The following is a 26,552-nucleotide window of genomic DNA, read 5'->3' as shown; positions in this document are numbered from 1 at the left end:
GGGGGCTGGTGTCAGAAGGGAGCATTCCCCATAGACCCCCATGTTAAAATCGCCGACTTTACATCCTCAGTAAACATGTTAAAAGCCTGGTGTCAGAACATTTTTTCGTCTCAATCGATAGTTTCTACCCCCGCACACACTCTGAGGGGGGTGAATTTTTTTTTAACTCTATAGTTTTACTGTTATTAGGTTAAAATTCTGGCCAATCAGGGCGCGGAAACGTTGAGTGACAGGTCCGAGCAGCTCCGTGGACAGCTGCTTCGAGGCCAGTGGGCGGGTTCTCGGCCGGCCAATCCAACATGGCGCTGTTCAGGCCGCCATATTTGAGTCACAAAAACGACTCCCCAAAACCAATGGGTGACGTCACGGACGCTACGTCCATTCTTTTTACAGTCTATGGTTTGGACCGAAACACGGGTCTGTCAGTCACTCTGCTCTGCTCTGAGCCGAGGAGAAAACATTTATCGTATCCTACAGTTTTTATCCAATGAGGAGAGAGAACGGCATGCAGGGCTGTGTGTGCAGCCAAGGAACGCCGTGAATGTGGCGACGTAGGGACGAGGACTGTTATGGTGCGTTCAAGGAAACTCGTATTTTTCCGACGTGAAGTCATACCAGTTCGATCTGGTACGAGTTCACCGGTCGGAAGTTACGAGTGGCCGTTATAGTGACTTTCACCGGTAAAACAGGTCGGAAAAACACGAGTGGGTTGCCTGGAACGCTACAAAGTCGTAAGTTGTGACTTGAAGCTGTAATTTACGATTTCAAAAGCCTACCTGGAACGCAGCATTAGCGAAAACGACAGACCACTTACTTCTGCTTTAAAGCCTTTGGAAACCTGACTATATATAGTAAAAATGCTTATATTATATCAAAGTCAAGTGCCTCATTAAGCATCCACAAAAGTCTGAGTGACAATAACTATTCATAACTATTAGAAAACCTTGTTTAAAAACAGCTCATTTTGCTATTGAGGCACTATTGAGGCCACTGGTCAGGACAGTGTGGGCGTGGCAGATAACGCTATGATTGACAGCTCCATTGTCATAGCAACACGTCAATGGCGACCGTTAAAAAAAAAAAAAGTCCTCACCGGAGGACGTGCATCGATTGATTGATGCTGTTTAGCAGCTAACTAGTCTACCAGCTTCGTTTTGGAGCGTCATAACCGTCTTTGGTCGTAGTCTCACAGAAAAAAAAGAAGCTTTTAACCGTCACTCCTGTCTGTGTGAGCGCCAGGAGGGGCTGACTGACACACACACTGAGACAAGGCAGGTCGCACTGGAAAGCTAATAAATGCTAAAAGCTAATCGCCAATTTACACACACACACCCTCCCTCCCTCCCCTCACCCCCCCCCCCAAAAAAAAAAAAAAAACCGGCTGTATCGGCTGTATGTAGAGAGGAGTTGTGAGGAGTTGTGGGCACACACACAGACAGACAGAGTGACACACAGACACAGACAAGGTAGGTCGCGCTGGAAAGCTAATAAATGCTAAATGCTAATCGCCACACACACACAACTCCTGTTGACATGGCTCTGGTTATGAGGACTAGAGGAGTGGAGGAGTGACCGTTAGCAGCAGAACGGTTTTGTTCGCCGCCACTGGGGGGCTGGATGAGAGAACTGACGTGGCGATTTATTAGTGGTAGGATTTATTGCGTGATAAATCCCAGAGATAACTCCGCCCAATTCAAACCTACTGTACAAAACCTTAAAAGACAAATATTTTCAATTTGGATGGAAACTTTTTTCTAATTATTTTTACATGTTTAATAATATGTACATAAGACCCTAAAATACATGGTTAGGAGGCTTTGGTGGATTTGGGTTTCCAGAGGCTTTAAGTCGTTACTCTCTTTTCCAGTGCTCTAAGCTTAGCGTGTGACGTGCGTGGCATGGGCGGGGCTTAACCGTCCAGCCGTATGTTCAACCAATCAGCGACGGGTGTCGACCCAAACACGGAAGAGACTCAAACAGTTGCGAAGGCGAAACTTTAGACTCTTCCTTTGACAAACAAATGTATCTTAACGTTATTATACGCGTCTAAAACAACAGAAACACATAGCATATTGTCAAATATAGTCTCAATGTTTTGTCTAAATGGCTTTGTCGTGGTTTCGAGTAGCTACGCCGCTGTCTTTTGCGGTTTTATCGTTTGCTGTCGCCGTCGTTGGACAAACGCAGGGTGAGTAACGTTAGATAAAGCAATGAGCACGTGAAGTGGTGAAAAGATGGGAAATGTCGCTGTGGCAGAGTACCAGAGGGGAAGCAAGCAGTGCACAGTGATTTTTTACAGTCTATGAGTGATTCACCTGACTGTACTGTACGTAAAACAGATAGCAGACGCTGTGTAGACTAACAGCGCCCCCACCTGGCTCCTTGTCCCCGCTGCTGCTCCTTGTGTAACCCCGGGTCTGCTCGCAGGGATGCCGCCTCCTCTGCCTGTCGCCGTCGGTGTGTGCTCTCTGGCCGGGATGGCGCTGGTTTGGAGGGACATTAGCTCCAAGGTGAGGGGTGAGAACCGGACCCTGAGCGGCCTCTTGAGTCAGTATGTGGGGGTGAAGGCTCTGGGCTGGCTGGGCAGGCGGCAGAGGAAGAAACTTGAAGCCGACACGCTGAACGTGAGGAGCGTCCAGGAGGAGACTCTGCTAAAACGCTTGAGTCAAAACGCAAACACATGTTACGGGAGACAGTTTGACTTCGGCTCAATTAAAGGTAAGAAGTGAAGCAACACTGTGGAAATTAGGTGTATGCATTTAGTGACGGTTAATAACCTGCACATGCAAAATAGCTGACAAAGGTTTGCCCTTCTGAGTGACTGTGACGTAATGTTATGTATTGGTTATATATGCTTGTAGTCTCGGAGTCTATAGGCTGCACAGATGGCCAATGACAACAGGACTGACTATCTCAGTGAGGTCCTGGATACAAATTTCCAAACACCCTTAGCCCCACAAAAATGTCTAGCCTTAAAAAAAAACCTATTAACATCAATCTATTGATTGGTTTCATCATCAAACATGTATTTTCTTTTTCCAATCAATTCATTAATAGCCTGATGAAGCCCACACGGGTGAAACGCATTGCTGCTTGACTTTTTAAATAAATAAATCAGTGTTTATACGACCCCTTTGTGTGCGGTTGAACTCCTTCCTTTTTTTGGGGGACTTTATTCCTGACACCACCGGCACCATTGTGAGGTTCTGATCTGTGCTGTGCAAGGCAATCTCCTTCTCAACCCTTTCATTAATATTAATGTTTTCTTTGGTTAATTACTCCATGAAATTCTCACCATAACTTAACCTAACAGAGAAACTAATTCTTCAAATGTTTCAATTTTTATAAAAGTCCACCCCTCTATAAATTTGCACAAAGCTAACATTTGTATTTTATAATGTCATACCAATGTGGAATTAATGACACTCAATAAAACTTTATAAAGACATCAAAAAGGCATTTCGTTGTTGACCTGAGGAACTGTATGTATAACATTATAGTTTCAACTCACAGGTCCTCATCTCATGGTCAGCAAAATAGAGATTTACAAAATTAAACAAATGCAGAAATCAAAAATGATCTCTAAACAAACTTTACTTAATTTAAGATGTTTGTTCACAGTTCAGCTGGTGTTGTTTCAGACAGTGCTACCTTCAGGGCACGCCACCCCATCACCACATACGAGCACTACAGAGAGCTCATCAGACGCATCGCTGCAGGAGAGGATAAGGTGATTATTGCTGAGAAGCCACCGATCCTGGCCATGACCTCTGGGACGTCAGGAGCCAGCGCCATGCTGCTCAGCACCAAAGACACCAACACTGAGTTCTTCTTGCAGGTGAGGGTGCTGCATGGTCTTGATGATGAGTCAGCCCCTGTTACACACAAAGTAAGATGATAATATTTATTCGTGTGTTTTCGTCAGGGAGTGACTGTGTGTTTGGATGCCATGCGTCAGGCATTCCCGGCGACCGACAGCCTCCAGCGCACAACCAAGTTCTTCTATACACCTACTTTTCGCCAGTCTGAGGCCGGTATTCCCATCGGACCAAACTCCTCCACACCAGCCTCGTCGCGCCACATGCTGAACCTCTACACCACCCCAGCACCTGCCTTTGAGGTACAATAAATACATTGATTAATATGGGAATTGCGTCTTCACCAAGTGATGAAACATTTATTAACAATTAATTGGATTCAGATTAAATTGCCAAGTGGTTTCAAGTGTCTGAGCTTTTTTAAAAAAATGTTTTTTGTTTGCTTGCTTTCAAAGCCTAATAGTATTTCTAAATGATTTCCAAAAAAAATGTGCTGTATGTGTCTCCGAAGGTTCCCAGTGAGAAGGACACTCTCTACCTGCACCTTCTGTTTGCCCTGAAAGATCCCAGTGTGGGAACGCTGGAGTCCAACTTTGCCTCCACAGTTTTTTACGCTTTCTGTGCCTTGCAGGTACTGCATCGTTCACTTCAGGAGGATTCACTGTTATAAAATGTATTATTCGGTGAGGATTAGAAAAGTAATCTTTATCTGATGTTCGCTGTCCTGCAGCATCGTTGGCAGGAGCTTGTCTGTGACATTGAACAAGGAAAGGTCAGCAGTGCTCTGGCGCTGGAGCCCAAAGTGAGGGCCAGGCTTGAATCTCTGATGAAGCCAGACCCAGGGAGAGCCGCTCAGCTCCGGGCCCACTTCCAGGATGGCTTTAGGGGAATCGCCAAGCGGCTGTGGCCTCATCTCCACCTGGTGCTGGCGGTGGATTCAGGCTCCAATCAGATATACGGAGAAATGTTGAGGGAGAATTACTGCCAGGGAGTTCCTTTCTACTCCCCCTTTTATGCTGCTACTGAAGGTAAATCTGTGGGAACAGCTGCTGGAAATGACAAAGTATTTTGATTATAGAGTGGCCAGAATAATTCTCAGGTGTCAGGTGGAGGGTGTTTGTCCCACACTGTACTGTAAAATTCACATCAGGCTCTCCAATTCATGGTCAGCCAAACTAAGCATTAAATATACATTGAACAGAACAACAGTAAATAAATTGATGTATGTCAGAAGTGTTCACAGTAAAGTAAATAATCCATTGATTTCCTATTTGCTACTTATGTTGTTAGTCATTTACAATATAAAGTACTTTTATCAAGCTTCAGAATCAAAGATGCAAATGACTTTTGTGTTTTTCTTCATTGTTGGCTAATTAAGAAATTAAAGACGCCAGCATTTTTGATTCAGATAATTGTGCCGGCAGTTTATGATTTACATGATTATGCACAGCTCCACTACTTCCTGAACATTAGCCAGCTCCTTTATTCCCTAGGGGGTGGGGTGCAGAGCAGCGCAGTCTCCGCCCACCCTTCAGAGGTGCATTGCTAATGAGCTGCTGGTGCTGTACAGAAGAAGAGCCCTGAGAAATGGCACAGGTTTTGTGATTTTGGCTAAAAACTTCATAATCACAATTTACTTTAAAATAACCAAAAAGGGTCGCGGGAGGGGGACTTTAAGTTCAGGAAGTAGTGGAACTGTGCATAAAGCCTATTGTTCAATCAAACATGAAATCTCAACATCATTAGTTTTTGACCCCAAAGGTTTAATTAAGGTATGAGCATGAATGAGAGATGGCACCAATTTCACAATTTCTTCTTCTTATGATTAATTCTGTATTTACAAGTTAGAAAGTATTCCACCTGCTTTAATTGAATGCATGTACCCCTGCAGGTCTAATCGGGGTGAACCTGTGGCCTCAGGAGCCGGGCAGACGTTATCTGCTGTGTCCTCGCTCCATGTTCTGTGAGTTCCTGCCAGAGAGCAGCCTGGAGGAGGAGATGCCGGACACTCTGCTGATGGAGGAGGTGACGGAGGGACAAAACTATGAACTTGTCATCACAAATGCGTCCGGACTCTTCAGGTATGATTTGTTTAGTTTTTTTCCTGTACTTTACTTAATTAATTACTGGTTATTGTGCTGTGGTTTCTCTGGACTGTAATGACAGAATGATGAAGTAAATATCAGCTTTTTGTTTTCTGGCTCCACTACACAATCCAATATGCTCTTAACAGTATAATTACCTTTTTAAATTTGATGTCTTGACAGCTACACAAGTGACACTGGTATGTGGTCTATTTTTCAGATACCGCCTTGGAGACATTGTGAAAGTAGTCGGGTTTCATAATCAGTGTCCTATCGTTGAGTTTCAGTACAGGTACAGTATAAATAAATAAATACAGGTATAACATCTGCATGTAAGTTGATTCGCTGGCTGCTCAGGTAAATCTTGAAGCAAAAATGTTTCATCGCTGCTTCTCTCCTGTCAGACGAGGTCAGATGTTGAATGTTCGAGGGGAGAAGGTGTCTGAAGTATTGTTCCTCGACTCTCTAAAGAAAGCCGTCGCTCAGTGGCCAGGAGCTCAGCTGGTCGACTACTGCTGCGCCGAGAGTGGTATCCTGGGTAAGAATATCTACTATGTAAGTACTATGTAATTATCAGTTTGCACTATAATGAAATGTCACTTCACTGTGGTGTTGTAGGAGATACAATAGGTGGCTCAGATCCTCATTACCAGGTGTTTGTGGAGCTGAAAGGTGTGAGGAACCTCACAGAGGAGCAGCGATACAAGGTAAGACAAACCTACACACCTGCAAAAATACAGTGTTTTTGCACAGTAGCAAGAAATCACTTTGTATCGTCTTTCTCTTGATTGCCGTCTTCTCTCCTTCCCTCCAGTTGGACATCTCTCTCCAGCAGGGCTCGGCTGTTTACAAGTCTTTCCGTATCAAAGGCAGCATCGGACCAATGAGGGTGCAGCTGGTGGCGGAGGGAGCATTCCAGGAGCTTTGTAAGCAGATGATGTCGTTTTCAAACACCTCACCCAACACTTTCAAAATGCACCGGGTGCTGCGCAGAAAAGAATACGCTGATTTCTTATTGGGAAAAACGGTCTCCTGAAACCTCCTGTTGTGGGGAATGAGACGAAGCCTGTGACTCTGACTGTGGTGAGCGCTCACTGACCAACTGACGGACACATGGTGTTGGTGGATTGTGCCTTTGTCACAAACACATTTTTGACAATTAAACATGTTTATTAGGCTCATTTTCACAATATTTATAATTTTATGAAAGTGCACTTGGTGAAAACTGCTGCATACATTTATCTAATCTGTTGATTGTGTTGCCTTATAACAGGTGAGTGATATTCATCAAAAAAAAGTGTTTAACATTCTTGCCTCTGTGTTTTTTTGCGGCCATATGGAGAAAAAGCAAATGAACATTAGAAAACTCACATTGCTGCTTTGTTTATATTGCTACATGTTTTTCAGATATTATCCTTTCAACAGATACCATCTGGTGTTATTGGATGTTTTGTCACCTGTGAGGATTAAAGTAGCACCTGAAAAGATTTACATGTGAAAGTAAACTGTGTTTATCTAAATCTAAATCTCAATCATGAAGTGGAGCTGCAAGATGTAAAAGCAGCGTGGATCCTTTAAAGTTTATATTTCTATATGTAAAATCCTGTTGTGGGTTATGTCCTCTCAGACTGTAAATGATCAAAGAAAACCAGAAGGTGAAATTCTCGGATATTTCATCTTATCAGGAACGAACCTCATCTGGACTCATTAGCATTACATGTCCTGTCTCCTGGCAAATCTTTTTTCATTTTTACAAAAACATCAGAGCTGTTACTCCATCTTAATAAGCTTTCCCCTCAGAGTCACAATTGTTTAATAACAATGTTAATATTTTTTAATTAAATTGCCAGCTGCAGATTTGTGTCCACTTTGAGCCTGGAGGATGATTCAGAATAGAAGTTCTGTTGCGTCTTATTTACTGGTGGAAAACATGTTGGCTGGCGTGGGTTTTATTTGCTTTTCACCATCTGACCAACTACATTTGTTTTTACAAAAAAAAAAACACTGGTCCCAGCAGGGTTTTATCATCAGCCACTAGAGGGGGCCAGTTCAGTGTGTAAGACATACAGAAACAGTAGCTGTCATCTGCTTCAGGTGCCCAGATTCACCACTTATATGTCTCATGATGCTCTCTGTAAATCAAACAGATCAGAAGCAAGCAATAATCTGATCTGATTTTATATTAAAGCAGAAGTCAGCGATCCGGTCGTTTTGGCTAATGCTGCGTTCCAGGCAGGCTTTTAAAACCGTAAATTACAGCTTCAAGTCACAACTTACGATTTTGTAGCGTTCCAGGCAACCCACTCATGTTTTTCCGACCTGTTTTACCTGTGAAAGTGCACTATAACGGCCACTCGTAACTTCCGACCCGTGAACTCGTACCAGATCGAACTGGTATGACTTCACAGGTCGGAAAAACACGAGTTACGAGTTGCCTTGAACGCACCATAACAGTCCTCGTCCCTACGTCACCACATTCACGCGCATCCCTTGGCTGCACACACAGCCCTGCATGCCGTTCTCTCTCCTCATTGGATAGAAATTGTAGGATACGAGAAAAGTTTTCTCCTCGGCTCAGAGCAGAGCAGAGTGACTGACAGACCCGTGTTTCGGTCCAAACACTCTATGTAAGTGATTGCTGTCGGAAGATATAACTATTTAAGACTTATATTAACACAAATATATCGCTTACTTCTGCTTTAAATATTAAAGAGGGTATGGACTTGGACTATTTCCTGACTTCAACCTTATTGTCTTTAATGAGATTTTGCCCCAACAACATCAGTCATTGTTAAACATGGACATCTTTGCAGTGAACAAGCGCCTTTCTGAAAGTCTGTCAGTCTCATGTGTTGCATGGCACGCCTCTCTCCCGCAGGTCTCGCAAAGTGGGCTAATATTTTTAGTAATGTCCCATTTCAGCAGAGATTTGACGCTGCTCTGGCTTTATTTTGGCTTCACAGTGCGATCAGATGGAAGCAACTGCGAAGTGATAAAAGCTAAATTTACCACATTGAAGCTTGGACCAAATGGCCTTTTCATGAAATGGTGACGCAAAGGAAGAGAAACTAAGAGGCTGTTTACCTCTGTGGAGGTTTTAAAGTTTAACCTGAGGAAGTGAGAGTCTCTTGCTTTCCTCATGTTCCCCAACACCTCAAAGGTCAGGGGCTCATTGGCTATTGACTTCCGATTCTGAAACAAAGACAGATTCATTTGCTCTGAAGAACTGAAAGCACAAAAAATGCCACTGGACTGTTGCTTTTCTTAATTATAGCAGGTGAACACTGTAAACGTGCAAATTGTGTCGATTTTTTCAGGCTTTAACGTCAGATGAAGAGTGATATTAAACCATAAGTCAACAAAACAACCCAAACTAATGAACCCAAGGAGGCAAAAAACAAGCTGCTTTTCCCCCTGTACAATCTCTTTTGTGAATTAATTTATTCAGAATTCACAGTTTCTCAGACCAGCTGTGATAAACTGAGTGGGAATGAGGAGAAGCTACTCACTGATGATAACAGTTTTATTGTGAGAGTATGATTATGAAATTACGCATGTTCCCAGTCACTTGATCCAAGCTGTGACTGTTTTTTATTTTATTTTAATTCCCATTACAAATTCCAGTCCTTTTCTATGTGGCGCTTAGTGAGAATGTAGTGTGTATCTTCCTCTCTCTGTCATTCTCACATGCCTGGAGGATTTACACACACACACACACACACACACACACACACACACACACACACACACACACACACACACATACACACACACACAGCTTCTGTGCACATCTGCTCAGGCACAAGTTAATTCAATGTAAACAGCAGAGATTTGAGAATGACAGGCCTGATTTCTCAATGGGTTTGCTGTGTGAAGGAAGACGTGTTTAATTGAGAAAAGAGATGTTACATGTGGAGTGAATGATGCTGGATATGAAGCCCGTCTATCTCACAGTTTAAATCAGGATTACAGCACTGCAGTTTTTCATTCACGTTTAAAATGTTTATGGAGAATCTTTTTTTGTTGTTGTTGTAAATATCAATAAACAGCCAATTCTTTTTGTATTAAATCAAGTGATATCCCCATTGGGTTTCATATCCAGTAGACATTCAGACAAGCTTGGAACTATGGGAAATGTAGTTGATTATATGTCACCTGGCTGTCTGTGCGTCACTCTGTTGTATTAGACTGTGGAGTAGATAGTGGGCATGTTTTATGGATTAGCCTCTTTATTAGAGACAAGCAGAGATGGATGAACTACAAGAAGACGGAACAACGAGAGGCCATTAAAAATAAATAGCGGTGAATGGCTGCCAGGGCTTGAAAAGGATCCGAGAGGGGGAACAATACCCTGTTACAGTCTGCGAGACAGTCTTTTACTTTCACTGCTTGTTGGTGTTTTTTCACCCGTTTTTTCCTCCGAACAGAGCTCACCTGTGCAGCCTGATGGATGGATTAATTACTTTCCACATTTTAATCACATTTTTCTCTGCTGAATTTACTGACTGACAAAATGTTAATGAAGAGTTTACAAAGTGTCATCTTCTTAACCCCCTTCCACACACACACACGGAGTCAGTAATTGCCTGAATTTCACCCAATTAGCATTATTAGAATCCATTTAAAATTCAATATTAAAGGTACCTAGCGTCATTATCATCAACCACTTCTTTAGCCCGGTAATTCAGAGAAATCTGCAGTATAGCTGTCAATCAAGATCAAAGCCATACTTGTATTTCACCTTAAATATTTCAAGTTTCATTGAAGAAAGATAATCAGTGCCTCTGCAAGAAAAAAAAATCATTTATATTTCATTTCTCAGTCATTTTGGGTGGATTAGAAATTTGCATGAAGCTTCACTTCAGTAAATATGTTTTAAAGATTTTTTTTCTTTTTCTTTGAAAGACTAAAACTTTCAAACCCATTTCAAAGCCATTACGTCACATATACTGTAAGCTACTTCACATGCTCTTGTGCTACAAGTCCTGACAGTCTGATGCAAATTTAAAAACAGAGGAGAAGGTGCTTGGATTAATAAAAAAAAGAATAAAAAACTTAAAAATGACATATTGTTGTTGAAGAATCTCCTCTGTGTTTTTCTGGGTACCAGTAAATCTATACGACCATCCTCAAGATACACATAAATCACAGTGAGAATTCTGCTCCCCAGCTCAGCAAAGCTCAGACCTTTTAGTCTGGCTGAAAACCTTATCACCTGCTTTAAAATGAACAGAATGTCTACATTTTAGTATGGGACATCATATATTAAAATGTTCAATTCAAACCCTGTGCTAGACTTTTCCACCATTCAACATCTTAAAATAATTATCCATCTAAATATCAGGTTTCCTAATGCAGTTTACAAACATAAATATTTAACGAGAGTCCCATTAATTACATTAATGCCAGGCTCATCTTTCCCTGATGACTGCAATATCTAATGAGATTACTGTTGACAAATAAAGTTCATTACAAATAGACCAGGTATGTTTTCAGATAAACATCCCTGTCTGGAGGTATTTCCTTTGTCAGCTTTTACGCATCGCTGTTTGCTTGGGTCAAAGTGAGCTAAGACACAACATTACTTTGGTGTGTTCAGCATCAAGTCTTCATGAAAAATATCTCAAGGCTTATCCTTTTAATCCGCTCTTAGCGGCTTTCATCCCGGAGCTTTAATTCTCTCATGAGGATGCTGTAGAGGCTGAGAGGGCAACAGTGACCAGCTCCATCCAGAAGAGACCAGTTTGAAACAGTCATATTCTAGGAATGGGATTTGAGGACTACAGTCATTACAGCGTAACCAACTCCTTCACTCAGCAAAGTATGCATACGAAAATAAAGAAATGTGAATATTTCCCCCACAGACACACATTTTCCAGCTTTCCTCCGAGTCTGACTCCCATGGGGAGAACAGCACAATAGGACACAGCCCAGCTGAATACAATAGGCTGCATTGAGCGACACGCAGGTAATCCATCTTTCCTTGATTTGCAGACATTCACACAAAAGCCATGTGCTGATAGTAGCACTGTGGAGTGTAATGGTGCTGTCACCTGCTCCGAAAGCATCCTCCCTTCCTCCCTCCCCTCCCATCCTCCCCTCTGCCCCTCCTCCCTCCACGTCTCTCTTCTCACTCTCACACCCTCTCTCTCTTTCTCTCTCCCTATCTTTCTCCATCTCTCTCTCTCTATACCCCCGCCACAGATGAAACCAGGTCCCCACAGAGGATGCCAGCTTCTCATTGGCTGGAATAACACAGGAGTGGATGGGAGCAGGAGCAAGACAGAGACACAGAGAGAGAGAGGCGAGGAGGGGAGAAAGCTCAAGAAGATGCAACTACTCTGCCACAGCATCCTGAGTACTGAGCTGAGGGATGAGAGAGGTGTAGACACATGCTCTGCCTTTGTTCCTTTGTTTTTGTTTTTTTTTGTCTTGCAGGTTCTTGCTCTCCTTCTAGATGGAAGACACGGTGGACTTAAAGGATAACTTCCTCCACGTTGCTGCTTTAATGAGCTCCCGGGCTGAAAGGTGCAGGCAAGCAACAGCTGGGCTGACAGATCTGAAGCTCTCTGGATGTTGCCGTCACCTGGACCTGATCCCTCCTTGTTGACCGAGCGGCTGCCGGTGATTGCTACTCTTAATTTGCCGCCCCGAACCCCTGCCTGGGAGAGACATCGCACAGAGAAAGGGGTGGCTGTTTTTTTTTTTTTTTTGCTTTTTTACTGTAAATGTGTTTCCCTGCCGCTGCCACTACTCTGTCTCCGTCGAAGTCTCCTGCACCTGCTGAGAGCCCCTGGAAGCCACCTGCTCTGATTCTGGGATGGTGTGACCTCGAGCCAGCTGTTGGCCGTCCCACATCTGGGTCAAGATGCCGGTGATGAAGGGCCTCCTGGCCCCCCAGAACACCTTTCTGGACACCATTGCGACGCGCTTCGATGGCACCCGTAAGTACGATGGAAACACAGTCTTCACTCTGATACTTCCAAAATAACCCCAACATGGTTGTGTCCTGTGAACCGGTAGTTAGAGTGGCTCACCGTGTAATTGCTGTGTCCCCACTTTGAATGTGGCAGGGGTTGCATAACATCTCCTCTTTCTCCTTGCCTTCATTTCCTCTCACCTCTCCTATCTAATGAAGACAAAAGATACATTGAAAATAAGTAACAAATAAAAATCTTTGGGGAGCTTGAGGATAGTTCTCATCACAGGAAATGAAAAAGACTTGACATTTATTTATTTATTTATTTTATCAGGGAGAAACATACAAAGTCATTTCAATACCACCACACTCATACAGAGCTAAACAAAAGCAGTGTTAACATATTCTCCAAGCTATTACTCTCCCTTTCATTTTACAATGTTTTAAGTAGGAACATTTGAACAAAAGAAGTCACATTTACTAATTTTTCCATCAAGATTAATAGACTAGTACTTCAAGCCTTGTAATAGAGTAACTTAAAGCAGTTCAGGTCTCCATGATCTTATATATCTGATCCATTTGGACCACCAACTCTTAGATTTCTCCGAATGCAATTTTAGAGCAAATGTCTGTCTCTCCATGATTTGGTGAACAGTCCCTTGCCAGTCTTCCAGTGTCGGTGCGTTGGGTTGTAGCCATTTCCTTGTTATAGCTTTCTTTGCTCCAATAAATAATATCGTCATTAAATATTTGTCCGCTAATGATTGGATATGTAATGCCATGGTACAAAAATACATTGAGCTGAAATCAAATTGTATAGTCATTTGAAACATATACTCCAGACAATCAAGAATGTCATGCCGGAAAGATGAAAGTTTCGGACAATCCCAAAATAAATGATAATGGTTGGCCACATCTGAACCACACATCCTCCAACAATTTGTTCCACTACCCTGGTGTCTCTTCTGAGCAGGTGTTATAAAAAAATCTCACAATGTTTTTCCATCCAAACTCTCGCCAGTTGTGTGAAGATGTGGTTTTCCATTGTAATTTACAAATATTTTCCCATTCATCCCCAGATATGACCAAATCTCCCTCCCTTTCCCATCTACATTTAATATGCAGGCTGTTTGAATTTGAGGCGTCTTGGAGACCGTTGTATAATCTAGATATTAATTTCTTTCCACACCCTGATTTATAAATTGAAACGAAAACCTTCAGGATGTCACTTCTCTGGTCCTCTGTCAAAATTGTATTTAATCGATTCCTTACTTGAAGGTATCTGAAAAAAATCCTGCCTCTCTAAGTCATATTCCCTTTTGAGATCGTCAAAACTTTTCACAGACCCATTGTGTATAAAGCAGCAGGAAGCCGTAAGGCCCCTTTCTGACCACATTTTAAATCTATTGTCTGTCCTATTTGGAATGAAATTCATGTCATAAGCACAGACATTTATTTATTTTCATCACTTGAAGTTGAGTATGAGCAAGATGCATCTGGTCTCATGACAGTTTCTGATGTGAGCCAGAAAAAAAAACCTACATTGACTGAGTAATGCAACATCTGCTGCTGGTCGCACTGGGATGTAGAAAAAGAAAGTTTGTTTGCACTTTTACAGTAAAGACACAGGCAGAGAATTGATCCTCAGAAACAATGTTGTCTTTTCACATTTGTTTCACACAGTTAGCTCCAAACCAGCCTCTGCAGCCATTAGCCAGCGCTGCCATTTCTGCCTGGCTGGTGTCTCTTGTTTTTTTACCTCGTGCCACCTCAGGGGAGGTTGTGGCTCATTGTAAACAAATGCCGTGGGGACGTCTGTGTTTGTTCACTCGTCGATTCAGCCTGTCCTCCCTCAGTCAGGTGCAGTGGCCTGAATGAACGGCTGTTTCACACTTATCCTCCGAGCCGGGCCCCTTGGTTCAACTTGGGGAAATAAATGCTGTGAAATGGGTGACATTACTGTGTAATTGACGTGTGGGGTATGCAATTATGGCTTTAACTAGTGAGTCAGGCGTCTTAATGAGGTGTTAGACGATCTCTCCGGAGCTTAAAGCAGCGCGATATGCTGCTCATCAGGAATTGTTCTCATGTCTAAATGTAAGGGTAGTTTGAAATTTAAAAATTTGTGGAGACTTGTGGGATGAGAATGTAAACACGTTGACTCCTTGAGAGATGATGTGGGTAGTGCCGAGTTCAGCTGGAGGACCAGGGGTCATGCCCTCATGTTGCGTCCACCCAGATGAAGAGTCCTCGAGTTGAATTAGCCCTGTGCCAACTCCAGAGGGCTGTTCCGTGGTTGAACCTCTTCTCTGACCTCCCTGTGTGAGAGAGCAAGAGGCAAAGAAACACTTCCCCTTCAGGCTCAGTGATGTTTCTACTGTAATGTTTAATATAATTTCTTATAAAGACTAATAGCAATATATATTTGAAGAAAAACCTTCCTGATCTGCCATTTACTCTGCTTGTTATTTTGATCAGACATTGTTGATGTTAGTGTACAAAGGAACCCACATCCTCTATGAAAATTTGCATGGCTACAAATTTGTTTATCTCCTTAATATTCACAGAAGTCACTTCTGCTTTGCTTCACTGTTGCAAATGCTTATCCATCCTTCTGCATGACACTTAATGGCCGTTTAGAACAACAGACAAGCAGCAGGATACTCGTCTTTGCAAGTTTTTCTCACTTCCAAGCCATTCTCAAAGCCACCATAAGGCCGTGGCTCCTAGAGGAGTGGCAGCATGCCCAATCGCTCAAAATAACTTCCTTCCTGTTTCCGGGGCAACTGGGTCCCGCCACTTGACAAGGATGATGCTTGAGCACTTCTTTCTTTTTTGGAAAAAGATGGTCCGCTAAAAAGAAAGCACTTGAACTTGCTTTTCCAATCAAGGACTTTTAGAGGGCAGGTTGTTGTAGAAAGGCACATCTTAAAACAAGTGGCGCTGTGAGTCACACAGGTGTATCACCTCAAACTGTCTTCAACCTGCTGAAGCTTAAGATGGATTTCAATATTTGCCTCTCTCTCCCTCTCTCTCTCTCTCTCTCTCTCTCTCTCTCTCTTTCTTCGAAAACTATGATAAAATACATCATTAGTTGATGTCCATCTTCTTTCAAAAACTTGCTTCACCTGCTGTTTGACTTTCACTGTGGAGACTGATGACTGAGCAAAGTTTTGCACTTGGAGGCTGCTCACCTGCTGAGGATGGATAGTTTTTCCCAGTATAAGACAAATTTTATTAAAAGAACAACACTGTTCCTGTCCCTTACAGCTCATAGTTTGTCTCAGTTTATTCCCAATGTAAAATTTTTCAGATTTTCAAATATTTCAAAGGAAAAAAAACATCAAACATCCTAACACAAAATAATAAAATGTACATGTTTTACATACAAGATCAAACTTTATGCTGTATCAGAGTAGTTTTCACAATAATGCTTACATGTTTTTTTTTTAATTTCATAATATGAATAAATGAAATATGAATGTCTCAGCAAAAATGCTTTCAAATCCCACAGTCCAAACAGCCTCTTTCTAGACTTCTATTGACATTATATGTCTAATTTATAGCAACCAATCACTGTAATTATTTTTATTTAATGGTCCTGTGTAATATTGTCACTCATTTTATGTAAACAGCTTTTTTTTTGCAATGTTTAGTATTCATTACAGACTATAAAGTTAGGGTTAGTCACACTATATTAAACCTTTGTTGTTAATGAAATACATATAATACCAAATCTCATCATACATTACAACAAACCTTGTAGGAGAAAAACAAAAACGTATACTAAAGTCAAAAACAAACCTGATACATGTCACATATTTTCAGTTGGTTCAGTCCGCCCATCTGGTAAAAATAAATGCTTTTAGATCAGCAAAACAAAAGAAAGCACAACTGCTGACTGAGCAGCCTTGCAGTCACACAGTGTCCAAAATATTTATCTAATGTGTCACTCCACCACAATCCTCATCTTGTCTGCTGTGTGACAGTAAAGTGCAGTTTATACCAAATAATTATTTATCGCTGTCCGTCTTATTACATTATTTTTCCCAGCATGCCTATAAAATCTGATTTCTCCCACTATGCAAAACAAGTGTAACTACAGGTACACTCTGCTGGGACCTATAATGGAGCGTTTTGGCTTTAAAAGTGTGACATCTGCTTCTCAGTCAGTGTCTATTGTGCAGCTTCATTGTCCACATTTTCATGCCATCAGTGTTTTTTTTTTTTCCTCTGGTGTAATTTCTCCAGTCTGTGGCTCCGAGTGAGAATTGTATTCACAAAATATTGATTGGATTAAGCTTGACCTTAGCAATAACATTTACCAACACAGAAAGCAATTTTAAGTTGATCTTAATTTTACAGCTTCTGGACCGAGGAAATTGCTTGTCTGTAGCATATAGACTCGAGCACAAAAAGCAAAATGTCAGAACAGGTTAAGTCAGTAACCTTTGGCACTGCACAGTATTTGGCTCATAGCAATGTCAGTCTTCCTGTTCCCCAGAGAAAAATTTGTGCGTGTGTGTTTATTTAGTGTGGTCTGTTCTCTGGGCTTTTGTGTTCGTCATGTGTTTGTATGTACAGCATGCTGATGTGACATATGCGTCCGTGTGTTGCATGTTGTCAATCATCTATTGGTCCCCGTAGGGAAATTCTCAGAGGTCAAAGGTCAGGGTCAGGTTAAAGAACGGCACTTCTTGAGCTGTGTTTTGCTCCAGGGCACATCAGCGGGGCAGATGTTTGTTGTCACATAGGCTAAAACCCTTGTGACAGCCCCTGTGCCGTGCTCGCTACATGCGTATGCGCACGCGTGTGTGTCACACGCCTGTCCTTTACACCCACACCCACCTCCTGCAGGCTCCTTTACACGACCTCCCTGCCGGCGTTTTCACATCGACAGCAGCACTCGCCTCGCGGGGCTGCATAACCACAGGGCAGCTGCAGGCAGAGATAAGAACGGGTTTATTTCCCCCCAAACACTTTTCTGTTAAAAGCCAACCAAGGAACCAAAGGGGGAGACAGAGGGGGCTGTCAGATTGAACCTTGTGGAGCTCATTGTTACACAGCCGATGAGCAGCTCTTAATAGGCAGCTGCAAAGGCCAGAACACTGCAGACCGTGGATAGCTGGAGCTATTGTGTGGCTCCACGCTTTGCTGCTTCTCTTGAAGCTCCTGGTATTTACTTTTTTACAGATGCAAAGTTTGATCCCAGTGTTGATTTGTCATTGAAAATTAAATCATCCAGTAGTTAGTGTGAAGGTTTGATACCTAATATAAGTATATTTTTTTCCAGAATAAGAAATCTAAATCTTCTCCCAGTGCACAGGTCTGTATCTTACACAACAGCTCCACCTCCATCAGCGGTGTATGAATGTAGATGTGTGAGTGGGTGTGAGGCTTTGTGGAGCACTTTGCTAAATGCGATAACATACAGTAACTGTGGTCCTTTGTGCCATTCACAGGCGTCAGATGCCAACATCACTGATACTGCAGCTCCAGATGTTGTCACTTGTAAATGTAGAAAAAAATAAACCAGTGTTTGATTTAATATGCACTGACTCTCCTCGTGCCTCTTTACCAAACCGGTGACCTTTCCCCCTACAAGTCCACTTCTCTTTGCGCTGTCACCCATCTGCCCCAGCAAGTAATTACATGCTACTGGATGGTAATTAGCTGCTGATGCACAGGCCGAGTCTCATGGGCTTCATCAGTCTTATTACACACCAAGGAACTTTTGCGACTCAGACGTGGTGGAGGCTGCTTGTTGCTAACAGTAGCATGCTGTGTTATCATGTCAGATTACAGTTGTAGCGAGTCAGCACAGATGTGTAATTAAGGAAGCTGGCGCGGCGGAGCGGCCACTCAAAGCAATATCCCTGAGAGGATTATGGCCTAAGAATTGAGGCATTGTCACAATCACACATACAGTACACACACAAACTGTTGTTCGTGTGGGCGATGGATTGCTTGTTTACAAAGTTAACAGAGAAGGAATGAGTATGAAATTGTAGAAACTCGTGTGAGACTTCAGAGATGTTTTTATCCACTGGTAACGACTGGTTTCCAGGATATTAGGTTATCCACTCTGAAAATAAAATGCATTTTAAATGAGTTGTTTGGCATTTTGGGAAATTAATTCATTTGTTTTTAATGCCAAAAAGGAAGACTTAGATGAAAATGTATAACTGTCTCCACTGTCTGTAAAGAAGACTCTGACGTTAACACAAAGACTGGTAGAGATGGTAGATAAACAGCTCACAGGTCACCTACCAACACCTCTAATGTAAACTTTGAAATCCAGAAAGCAAAATGTCAAAAACGTAGATTTAATGTTTAAAGAGACCTCTGAACAGATCCCAGCTTTCCCTTCTATTTCCAGTGTTTATGCTAAGCCAAGATAAGCAGCTGCCAGCTCCAGCCTTATGTAACAATTTTTCAATCTAACTCTAGGCAAGAAAGCGAGAAAAAGTATTTCTCATATCTTAAAATGCCCCCCCCCCACCAAAAAAAACAAAAAACAAAAACTGACTGGCACCTGATTAAATCATCCATAGAGGTTAAAACATAGCAGCTTGAATGAAGCTTTTCGAATCATTCACTACATGGGACTAATGTAATCCACAGTGTGGAGCAGCAAAGTTCACCTAGCTCCAAACACAGCAGCATAAAAGTTTTTGTGTTTTTTTCCTTCATGGCTCATTGGTTTCAAAACATCCTTATGAAGTGATTTATGACTCCACCTGCTCTTGACCCATTTGAAGGACCGATTTAGGGATGCTGAGTAGAGATGTACCTATTCTTAGGTAAATATTACATAAACCAGAGATGAATGCAGCAGCTCTCCAACACTTGCTGGCTCACCGAGTTGGGGTGTCAGGAATTTATAGAACATGAAAACGAGGGCATGTTGGGTTTTTTTTTCTTTTTTTCTCCAACAGGACAGGCAATCACATCTTGTTCAGCCATTGTTTCTAGGGCAATTTATTTAGATTAGAAAAAATGGAACCAAAATGCCTGAGCTTGCACAAAAGACTCGGAAGTTGTGACTCTTTGTGGGGGGGGAAAAGCAACAGTCTCTCTCCATGAACCACACATTCACAAAGGCTGCAGAACCAAGATACTTTGGTTTCCATGTAATTGAGATAGGAGGGGGAACTGTAGGAAGACATGGCGTAGCCTCCTCTCTCCGTTGATGGATCCGACTAATGCCTGTCTTCTTTCTATAATTCCATAGTGACAGTTTAGTTGCTGCTCACTGCACACTCAAGAAAGGTTGTCACTGCTCAGAAAAGACATCCCCTACAGACTGCTTGCTGCTCTGTCTGGCCAATTAAAGATTGTGGAAAGTGAGGGAGCAGCTGCTTAATACTCCTCCTTTCTTAGGCCCGTTCTCTGTGGATTCTGTAGATCTCAGACTGTCTGTCTACGTATGCACGTGCTGCCTCTTCTGCTTGGCATTCAGACAATGTGATGTTGCTTTCAGTTAATCAGCAGCAACATGCCACTTTGTGTGCGATGCAGCCTGGTGCCTTAGTAGTAACTTAAAAATAATTAGCAAATATATATGCGCAGATATTTCTTTAAGTGTGTAATTACACCTTATCCAGTAGAAAGATACGTGTGGAGGACTTTAATCCAATAACTCCCAACCAGGAGTACCTGAAACCCAAGAGGTACTATAGAGGTAATGTGGAAAAATTGTGGAACAGCTCTGCTAATATGAAAAAGAAATAAGAAAGAGAGAGAGAAATTAAGATTTGATTTAAACACTAGTCACATATTTCTGTTCAAGAGGAAAATAAATGCAATCTTTAATGATGTGATAAGTAGTAACCTTCCAGCTAACAGGGCTAACACACACAAAAAGAAGTAAAAATTGATTTCAGTCAAAATACAAAACAAACCTGAACCCCTACAGGAACCTTGGCGTGTGTGAATTCACTTATGCAGCCACAGGGAAATATGTTTCCAGGACCATACAGTCATGGGGGTTAGATGAAGGAGGAGGAGGTGAAAGGGCTGTGGGAGAATGTCAGAGACAAAATGGTTTTCTGGGAAGCATAAAACATAAATAACAGATCAGTATGATGCAATCCAAAGTTTCTCAACATGGGTTTGTTGAGAAGAGTTGGTCCAACTATGTGTAGGTCAGTGTCATCTTAAACAGCAAAAATATTAAAGTGGAAGTCAGTGAAAGTGCCTCAGTTAGTTTTTCTCTTTTAGCACACTGCTTTGTGTCCTGGGCTTCTCTTTATATTTTCAAAGTTCCTCTCTCTGGTATTTCTGGCAGACGTCGCCAAAGAAGCCAAGCTGCAGCAGGAATCTGCTTTAGCTCATCAAGGTCCCATGTTACTAGTAACCGAGGGAGAACATGACGTCAAACTACAGCACACCTATCACCAAGATTAATATGTGTAGGCACGCAGAACGAGTGTACAGTCTGTGAGGGCTGCAGCCTGAAGTCAGTGGGATGAGGTCCCAGAACATAAATCTGGTTCTGTGGGGGGGGGGGTTATTTTGTCTTGCAGACAACTTAACAAAATACAGGAATCGGATTTCCTGTTTTACATTATTGGACCAACTAATTAATCCAGGTGTGCCTGACCATTGTTGTGAGGTCAGACACACCTGGATTAATCAGTTGGTCCAATATGTAAAACAGGAAATAAAGGAGCTGGCTTATTTCAGGAAGTAGTGGAGCTGTGCATAAAGCCCATTGCAAAAGCACAGGCTACAGGCCTTCTGCTGGAGAACTGTCCATGGTGCTGAGAGCCTAGTGGGAAACAAAGAAGAGGCAAAGCAAAAATGCTGTGGTGGTGGTGGATGAGCAGCACAGGTGTAAAGCAAATATCCACCTCATGTAGTATAATCCACACAATGTAAAAAATGCAAATACCTGCACAGCAGACGTAATTCCTCCACTTTAATATGACATTTAGACGTATGGATCTTATGGATCTTCATCAGGTCATGGAGGATTATTGCATTTCTCTATCCATGGCTTTATAAGCACGGTGTTCTTGCAATGCACAAATGAAGGAACATAAGTGGAGGGGATGTGGACAATGCTCCAGTGTTTTATTGAATTTTGAAATGAGGTGCAATACATCATAGAGCCAGAATAAAGATTTGAGATAACACCAATTTCATAAACTACAGGCACATAATGTAATTTAGCATGAAATATACATAATCAGTATTTATATAGAAGTAATTAATGCAATTAATTGCACAATATAATATAGCTAAATTATGCATTATCTTTTCTTTCTTTTTTTACGTCAATGCAAAGTTAATTTAATTACCATTTGATTCTTGCCATATGTGTTTTATATTCAATACTGATTAGTGTAATCAATCATTCAACTTAATGTTAATAATTAGTCTTCATATTTCCTTCACATGTCAGTTGGGTTGGACACGAGATCTTTTATCTAAAGGAATTGTAAAAGTGATGGCAGAAGTGATGGAGTCACATCTTCTGCTTCATTCAAATTCCCATATATATTTTTATTCTCTTGGCTCTTTTCCACTCTTCTGCACTCCTCTTTTACACACTCAGTTTTTAAATTCAAGGGTCAAGTCTTTTAATGGTTCACATCATCCCGTCAAGTAAGCCTGGAGTTATGTGTGAATCAATTACTAACCTCTGTGCTCCTTTTAGACCCCAGTCAGCTGTTTTTATATCTTGCCATCTGCAGCCCATGACTCCCTTAACCGCCCTCGACCGCTCTGATAACCACGGCAACATAAGTCAGTACAGAAACCTGACGATGGTGACCTGGGGAAATGAATTAAGTCCACACCAAAGTCTGATTCATATTTGCTTTGAACTAGTGTTGAACTAAGCCTTGCAAAGCTTTGACACAAGTTCAAAGAGCTAAACAAACTTTGATTCTAGTGCAAAGGACAAACTCTGTACCAGACTTTAGACTTTAACCTGATGCATCCGGCTGTTTCTTTTTCCTCTCTTGCCCCTCACAGACAGTAATTTCCTGCTGGGTAATGCCCAAGGCCACCGCGGCTACCCCATCGTCTACTGCTCAGACGGCTTCTGTGAACTGACGGGCTTCACGAGGACCGAGGTGATGCAAAAGAACTGCAGCTGTCGCTTCTTGTACGGGGCCGACACCAGCGAGCATGTGGCCCAGCAGATGGAGAAAGCTCTGGAGGGCCGAGAGGAGTACCAGGCCGAGGTCCACTTCTACAAGAAGAACGGTGGGTACATGCCAAAGAGGAAAGGGAAGTGAAGGTCGAAGTGTTTATACATAGCCTGTGTGTAGTTTTATTCATTAAAAACAGAAAAGGTTATGGAGAAATTAACAATCCTGTCATGTTTTGCTATTGATCAAACTTATAAACTGAGAAAACGACAACACTTTTTGTTTTTCCTAGATTTTGTTCTGGTTTGATCGTGCTGTGATCATCTGTTCAGTTTTTGAAGCAACATTTACGTTGTGGGATTCTTTTTTACTTTTTCTTTTTTTTTTGTTCTCAACCTCAAGAAGTGCACATTTATTTTTAGATGAGAGCTGAATATTTTGGCTGAATTATGAATCTCCTCAGTGATGCAGAATTTTAAATAGGCTACAGCAGTTCAGCGGCGCAACACATGCTCTTATGTAGAGTTAGAGCTCTTCACCACTCATTATTATTAATACAAAACCGTCAGATTGAGTTGAAAAAAAAAAATCATCTGTCAGTTTATCTTAAAGCAGAAGTAAGCGATCCGGTGGTTTTGGCTAACTTCTTGTCAGCAGATGGAGTTAGCAGTCCCCGCCCTCGTCCCTACGTCACCACATTCACGCGCATCCCTTGGCTGCACACACAGAGAGGACTGCCCCTTTATGCCGTTCTCTCTCCTCATTGGATAAAGGTTGTAGGATACAAGGAAAGTTTTCTCCTCGGCTTACAGCAGAGCAGAGTGACTGACAGACCCGTGTTTCAGACCAAACACTCTATGTAAGTGACTGCTGTCGGAAGATAGAACTATTTAAGACTTATATTAACACAAACATTCTGCTTACTTCTGCTTTAATTCAGCATATGTTTAAAACTTGCAGTGTGGTAGAATAACGAGGTTAAACACATTTTCTAACACACATTTCAAAGGCTGATCGTACCTTGTCAGAGCAGGACAAAGTACCGTACATACTATGTGAGTGTGTGTTTATTACAGTAGCTTAAATCCCGAGTTTAACTCATTTCCTCTTCCAGCTAATCCTTCTGACAAAGTCTTGGGCTCAAAGTGAGAGGTCATGCATGAAAAGAGAACACACAACAGTATATACAGTAAGTCTCTCTGATTGGCACACAGGATTATGTTTCTTCAACACAGACCCAAACCTGCAGCAGCCTCCGAGTGTGTGAACCACTAATGACTCTGATGGATCAACAAATCGGCACTGCAGCTGACAAAAAAAGCCTTTTCTTTTAGTCTTCTTGTTTTTCTTTAACAGTACAGTAAGTAAGGCCATACAACTACAACTAATGAGGAGAAAAACACAGTCATTTGTTATGTATCCGAAAATAATATAATGTATCCTCAGACAAACGGACCGTGGAAGAGAAAATGAGCGCACAGCAGTGAAAGTGGAAAAAATATGTTTCAAGATTTAATCTAGTTGTTAGATATATTTTGTGATAAAGTTTGACACACACACACACACACACACAAACACAGTGTCCTCATGAGTGTGTGCCTGCTGTGTGAAAGCGCTAAACACACACTAACAGTTTCTGTCGCGTTGTATTTGCACCAACAGCCTTGTGCCGAAACAGCAACATCTACACTCTTTCCTCCTCACACATAAGTGCACACACACACAAGCACACTGGGGACACTGCAGGAGATGTGAAACATCTGTTTGGTGGCAGAGCGCACAGTTTCTGCAGAGTTGCTAATGAGCATTCTGGGTTATGGCAAGGTCTTGGATCTGGGGAGCTCCTGCTCCCTCTGACTTGTTATAACCAACCTCCTGACTTGTTCTTTCTCTTTGTGCACATTTCTCCAGAACATGATCCATATCTAATTTGAGGTATATTTTTGGAAAGGTTATGGCGAACTTGACAAGTGTCCAAAGTTCAGACATGGTGAGGACTGACATGACATAGGAAATCAAAGTCCTCTGTTAGAAGAGTGATGACATTACATAAATCCGGTTCCTCCTGGAATCTGACTGGTAATCAATTGGTGTCCTCTAACCCTAACCAATCATTTTGCATCTCTGTCAGTCTGGGGGTCTTGCTCCTGTGTAAAATGATTCAGTCTGTGTTCATGGTTTCATAATCTCACCATGAAATTGTGCAGATTTTAGTTACACATGACAGCTATTATCAGATCAGTCATACAGACGATTTAATTTAAAAAAAAATTTTTTTTATTGGCATTCATTTACTACACTGACTAAACAATGTAACTATTGTCAGTGTATAGTTACTATCTGTCTATTATGAGGGTGAAATCTTGAGTTTTAACCAAGGGTGTACTGTAGATTTGAATATGAACAGCAGCAACATGTCTCCTTCTGTGCTTTGTTTGGACAGAAGTGTCCCTATCAGTGTGTTTGAGTAAACACTGTGTTCGTGTGAACTCGGTCACACCATATTTGGAGTGGAGTCATATTAGATCATTCCATTGTGCCCTCCCAGAGGCTATGAGCTCTCAACCGCCTATTTAGGCATGCTAACATTTGATCGGTTGAAAAAGGGACTATGTGGAGGCTCACATCACAGGCTATACAAATATCGCACTTAATGACAGACACAAAAGGGCAAGAGTGGAACAGTGTGTTGACAGTGAGTGTCAGTCCACACCTCTAACAGTTTTATAATTCAGATAACTCCTTTTATTCTATTGCCAACATTTTTTGTTAACATGTTTTATGCTTTGTAGATATCACGCCTCCAAAAGAGAAACATCAAGAGCGTCTTCACCATGCAGATACTTACTGATCATAGGTAGTAAAATAACTAGCACAGCCCCAAAAATCTGCAAGCCTATGTCACCAATCGTACATTAATGGATTATTAAAACAGAAGCATCATTGGTTTAGCAGCATTTGACTGTGATTTTGAATGGGAATTGTAGCACTGTTTGCCCCAATGAATAAAAAAATGTTTTTTTTTCTCTTCCATTAACAATAATCTTTCTATGCTGTGTATAGTTTTTTTTAAATTTAAATGTCACAACAGGTTAATACAGAAATTAATGAAAATACAGATTATACATTAATAAACCATTCTGTTGACTCCTTAAAAAGTCCTGTCATGGCCAAATCTATGGTTTTAAACCAACACTAAGGAACTTTTCAACCTTCATATAATATTTTCATAACTTTTGTGATGGTACATCGATTTACAACAGGTTGAATGACACCTCTGTCATGGCCTGAGGGGGTCAGTATCATTATGGTCTGTATTGCCTTCACTGGCACTAAGCAGCTTTGAGGAGCATGGTAGGAATCGGCTCTCACTTCAGTTTCACTTTCACGAGTCACAACGAGGAGGGAGCAGGCAATGCGGCACCTTTCTGTCGGATTGTGTATGTGTGTTTACTGTGAAATGATCCGCTGGTAACAGAAACTTAGTTTGGACGTCTTCTGTTAATTTCCATGCACCAGGAGATCAGGATGTTTACGTTGCTACGCGCTGGTGCTCATGGGAAATGGAGTCTTCCTTCAGGCAAAACACTACCGCTTTGGGCCACTGGCGCCGCCAAACTCAACCAAA

The 26,552-nt window shown here is 41.8% G+C and overlaps 2 protein-coding genes across 3 annotated transcripts in view; both read left to right on the top strand.

Annotated features, from left to right (window-relative positions):
- The first annotated feature begins 1,942 nt into the window (after nt 1-1,942).
- Nucleotides 1,943-8,074, top strand: ghdc (GH3 domain containing). Its single transcript, XM_085760613.1, has 11 exons — nt 1,943-2,188; nt 2,428-2,718; nt 3,642-3,838; nt 3,926-4,120; nt 4,330-4,449; nt 4,549-4,846; nt 5,710-5,899; nt 6,123-6,194; nt 6,307-6,440; nt 6,521-6,609; nt 6,717-8,074. The coding sequence occupies exons 1-11, from the start codon at nt 2,104-2,106 to the stop codon at nt 6,936-6,938; spliced, it is 1,893 nt and encodes a 630-aa protein (XP_085616739.1). The 5' UTR covers nt 1,943-2,103; the 3' UTR covers nt 6,939-8,074.
- Nucleotides 8,075-12,106: 4,032 nt separating this feature from the next.
- Nucleotides 12,107-26,552, top strand: part of kcnh4b (potassium voltage-gated channel, subfamily H (eag-related), member 4b) — a 60,430-nt gene continuing 45,984 nt past the window's right edge. Inside the window, exons 1-2 of one of the 2 annotated variants that reach the window (XM_085760609.1) lie at nt 12,107-12,846; nt 22,806-23,039. In XM_085760609.1, coding sequence (XP_085616735.1) covers nt 12,771-12,846; nt 22,806-23,039 — 310 coding nt within the window. In that variant the 5' untranslated portion in view covers nt 12,107-12,770. The remainder of the gene's footprint in view (nt 12,847-22,805; nt 23,040-26,552) is intronic. The other variant, XM_085760610.1, reaches the window with a different exon arrangement.

Source organism: Trachurus japonicus, chromosome 19 (genome assembly GCF_045865225.1).
Source record: "Trachurus japonicus isolate A0001 chromosome 19, Traja_1.0".
NCBI lineage: Eukaryota > Metazoa > Chordata > Actinopteri > Carangiformes > Carangidae > Trachurus > Trachurus japonicus.
The sequence above is the reverse complement of the archived record's forward strand: the minus strand, read 5'-3'. Positions and strand labels throughout refer to the sequence as shown.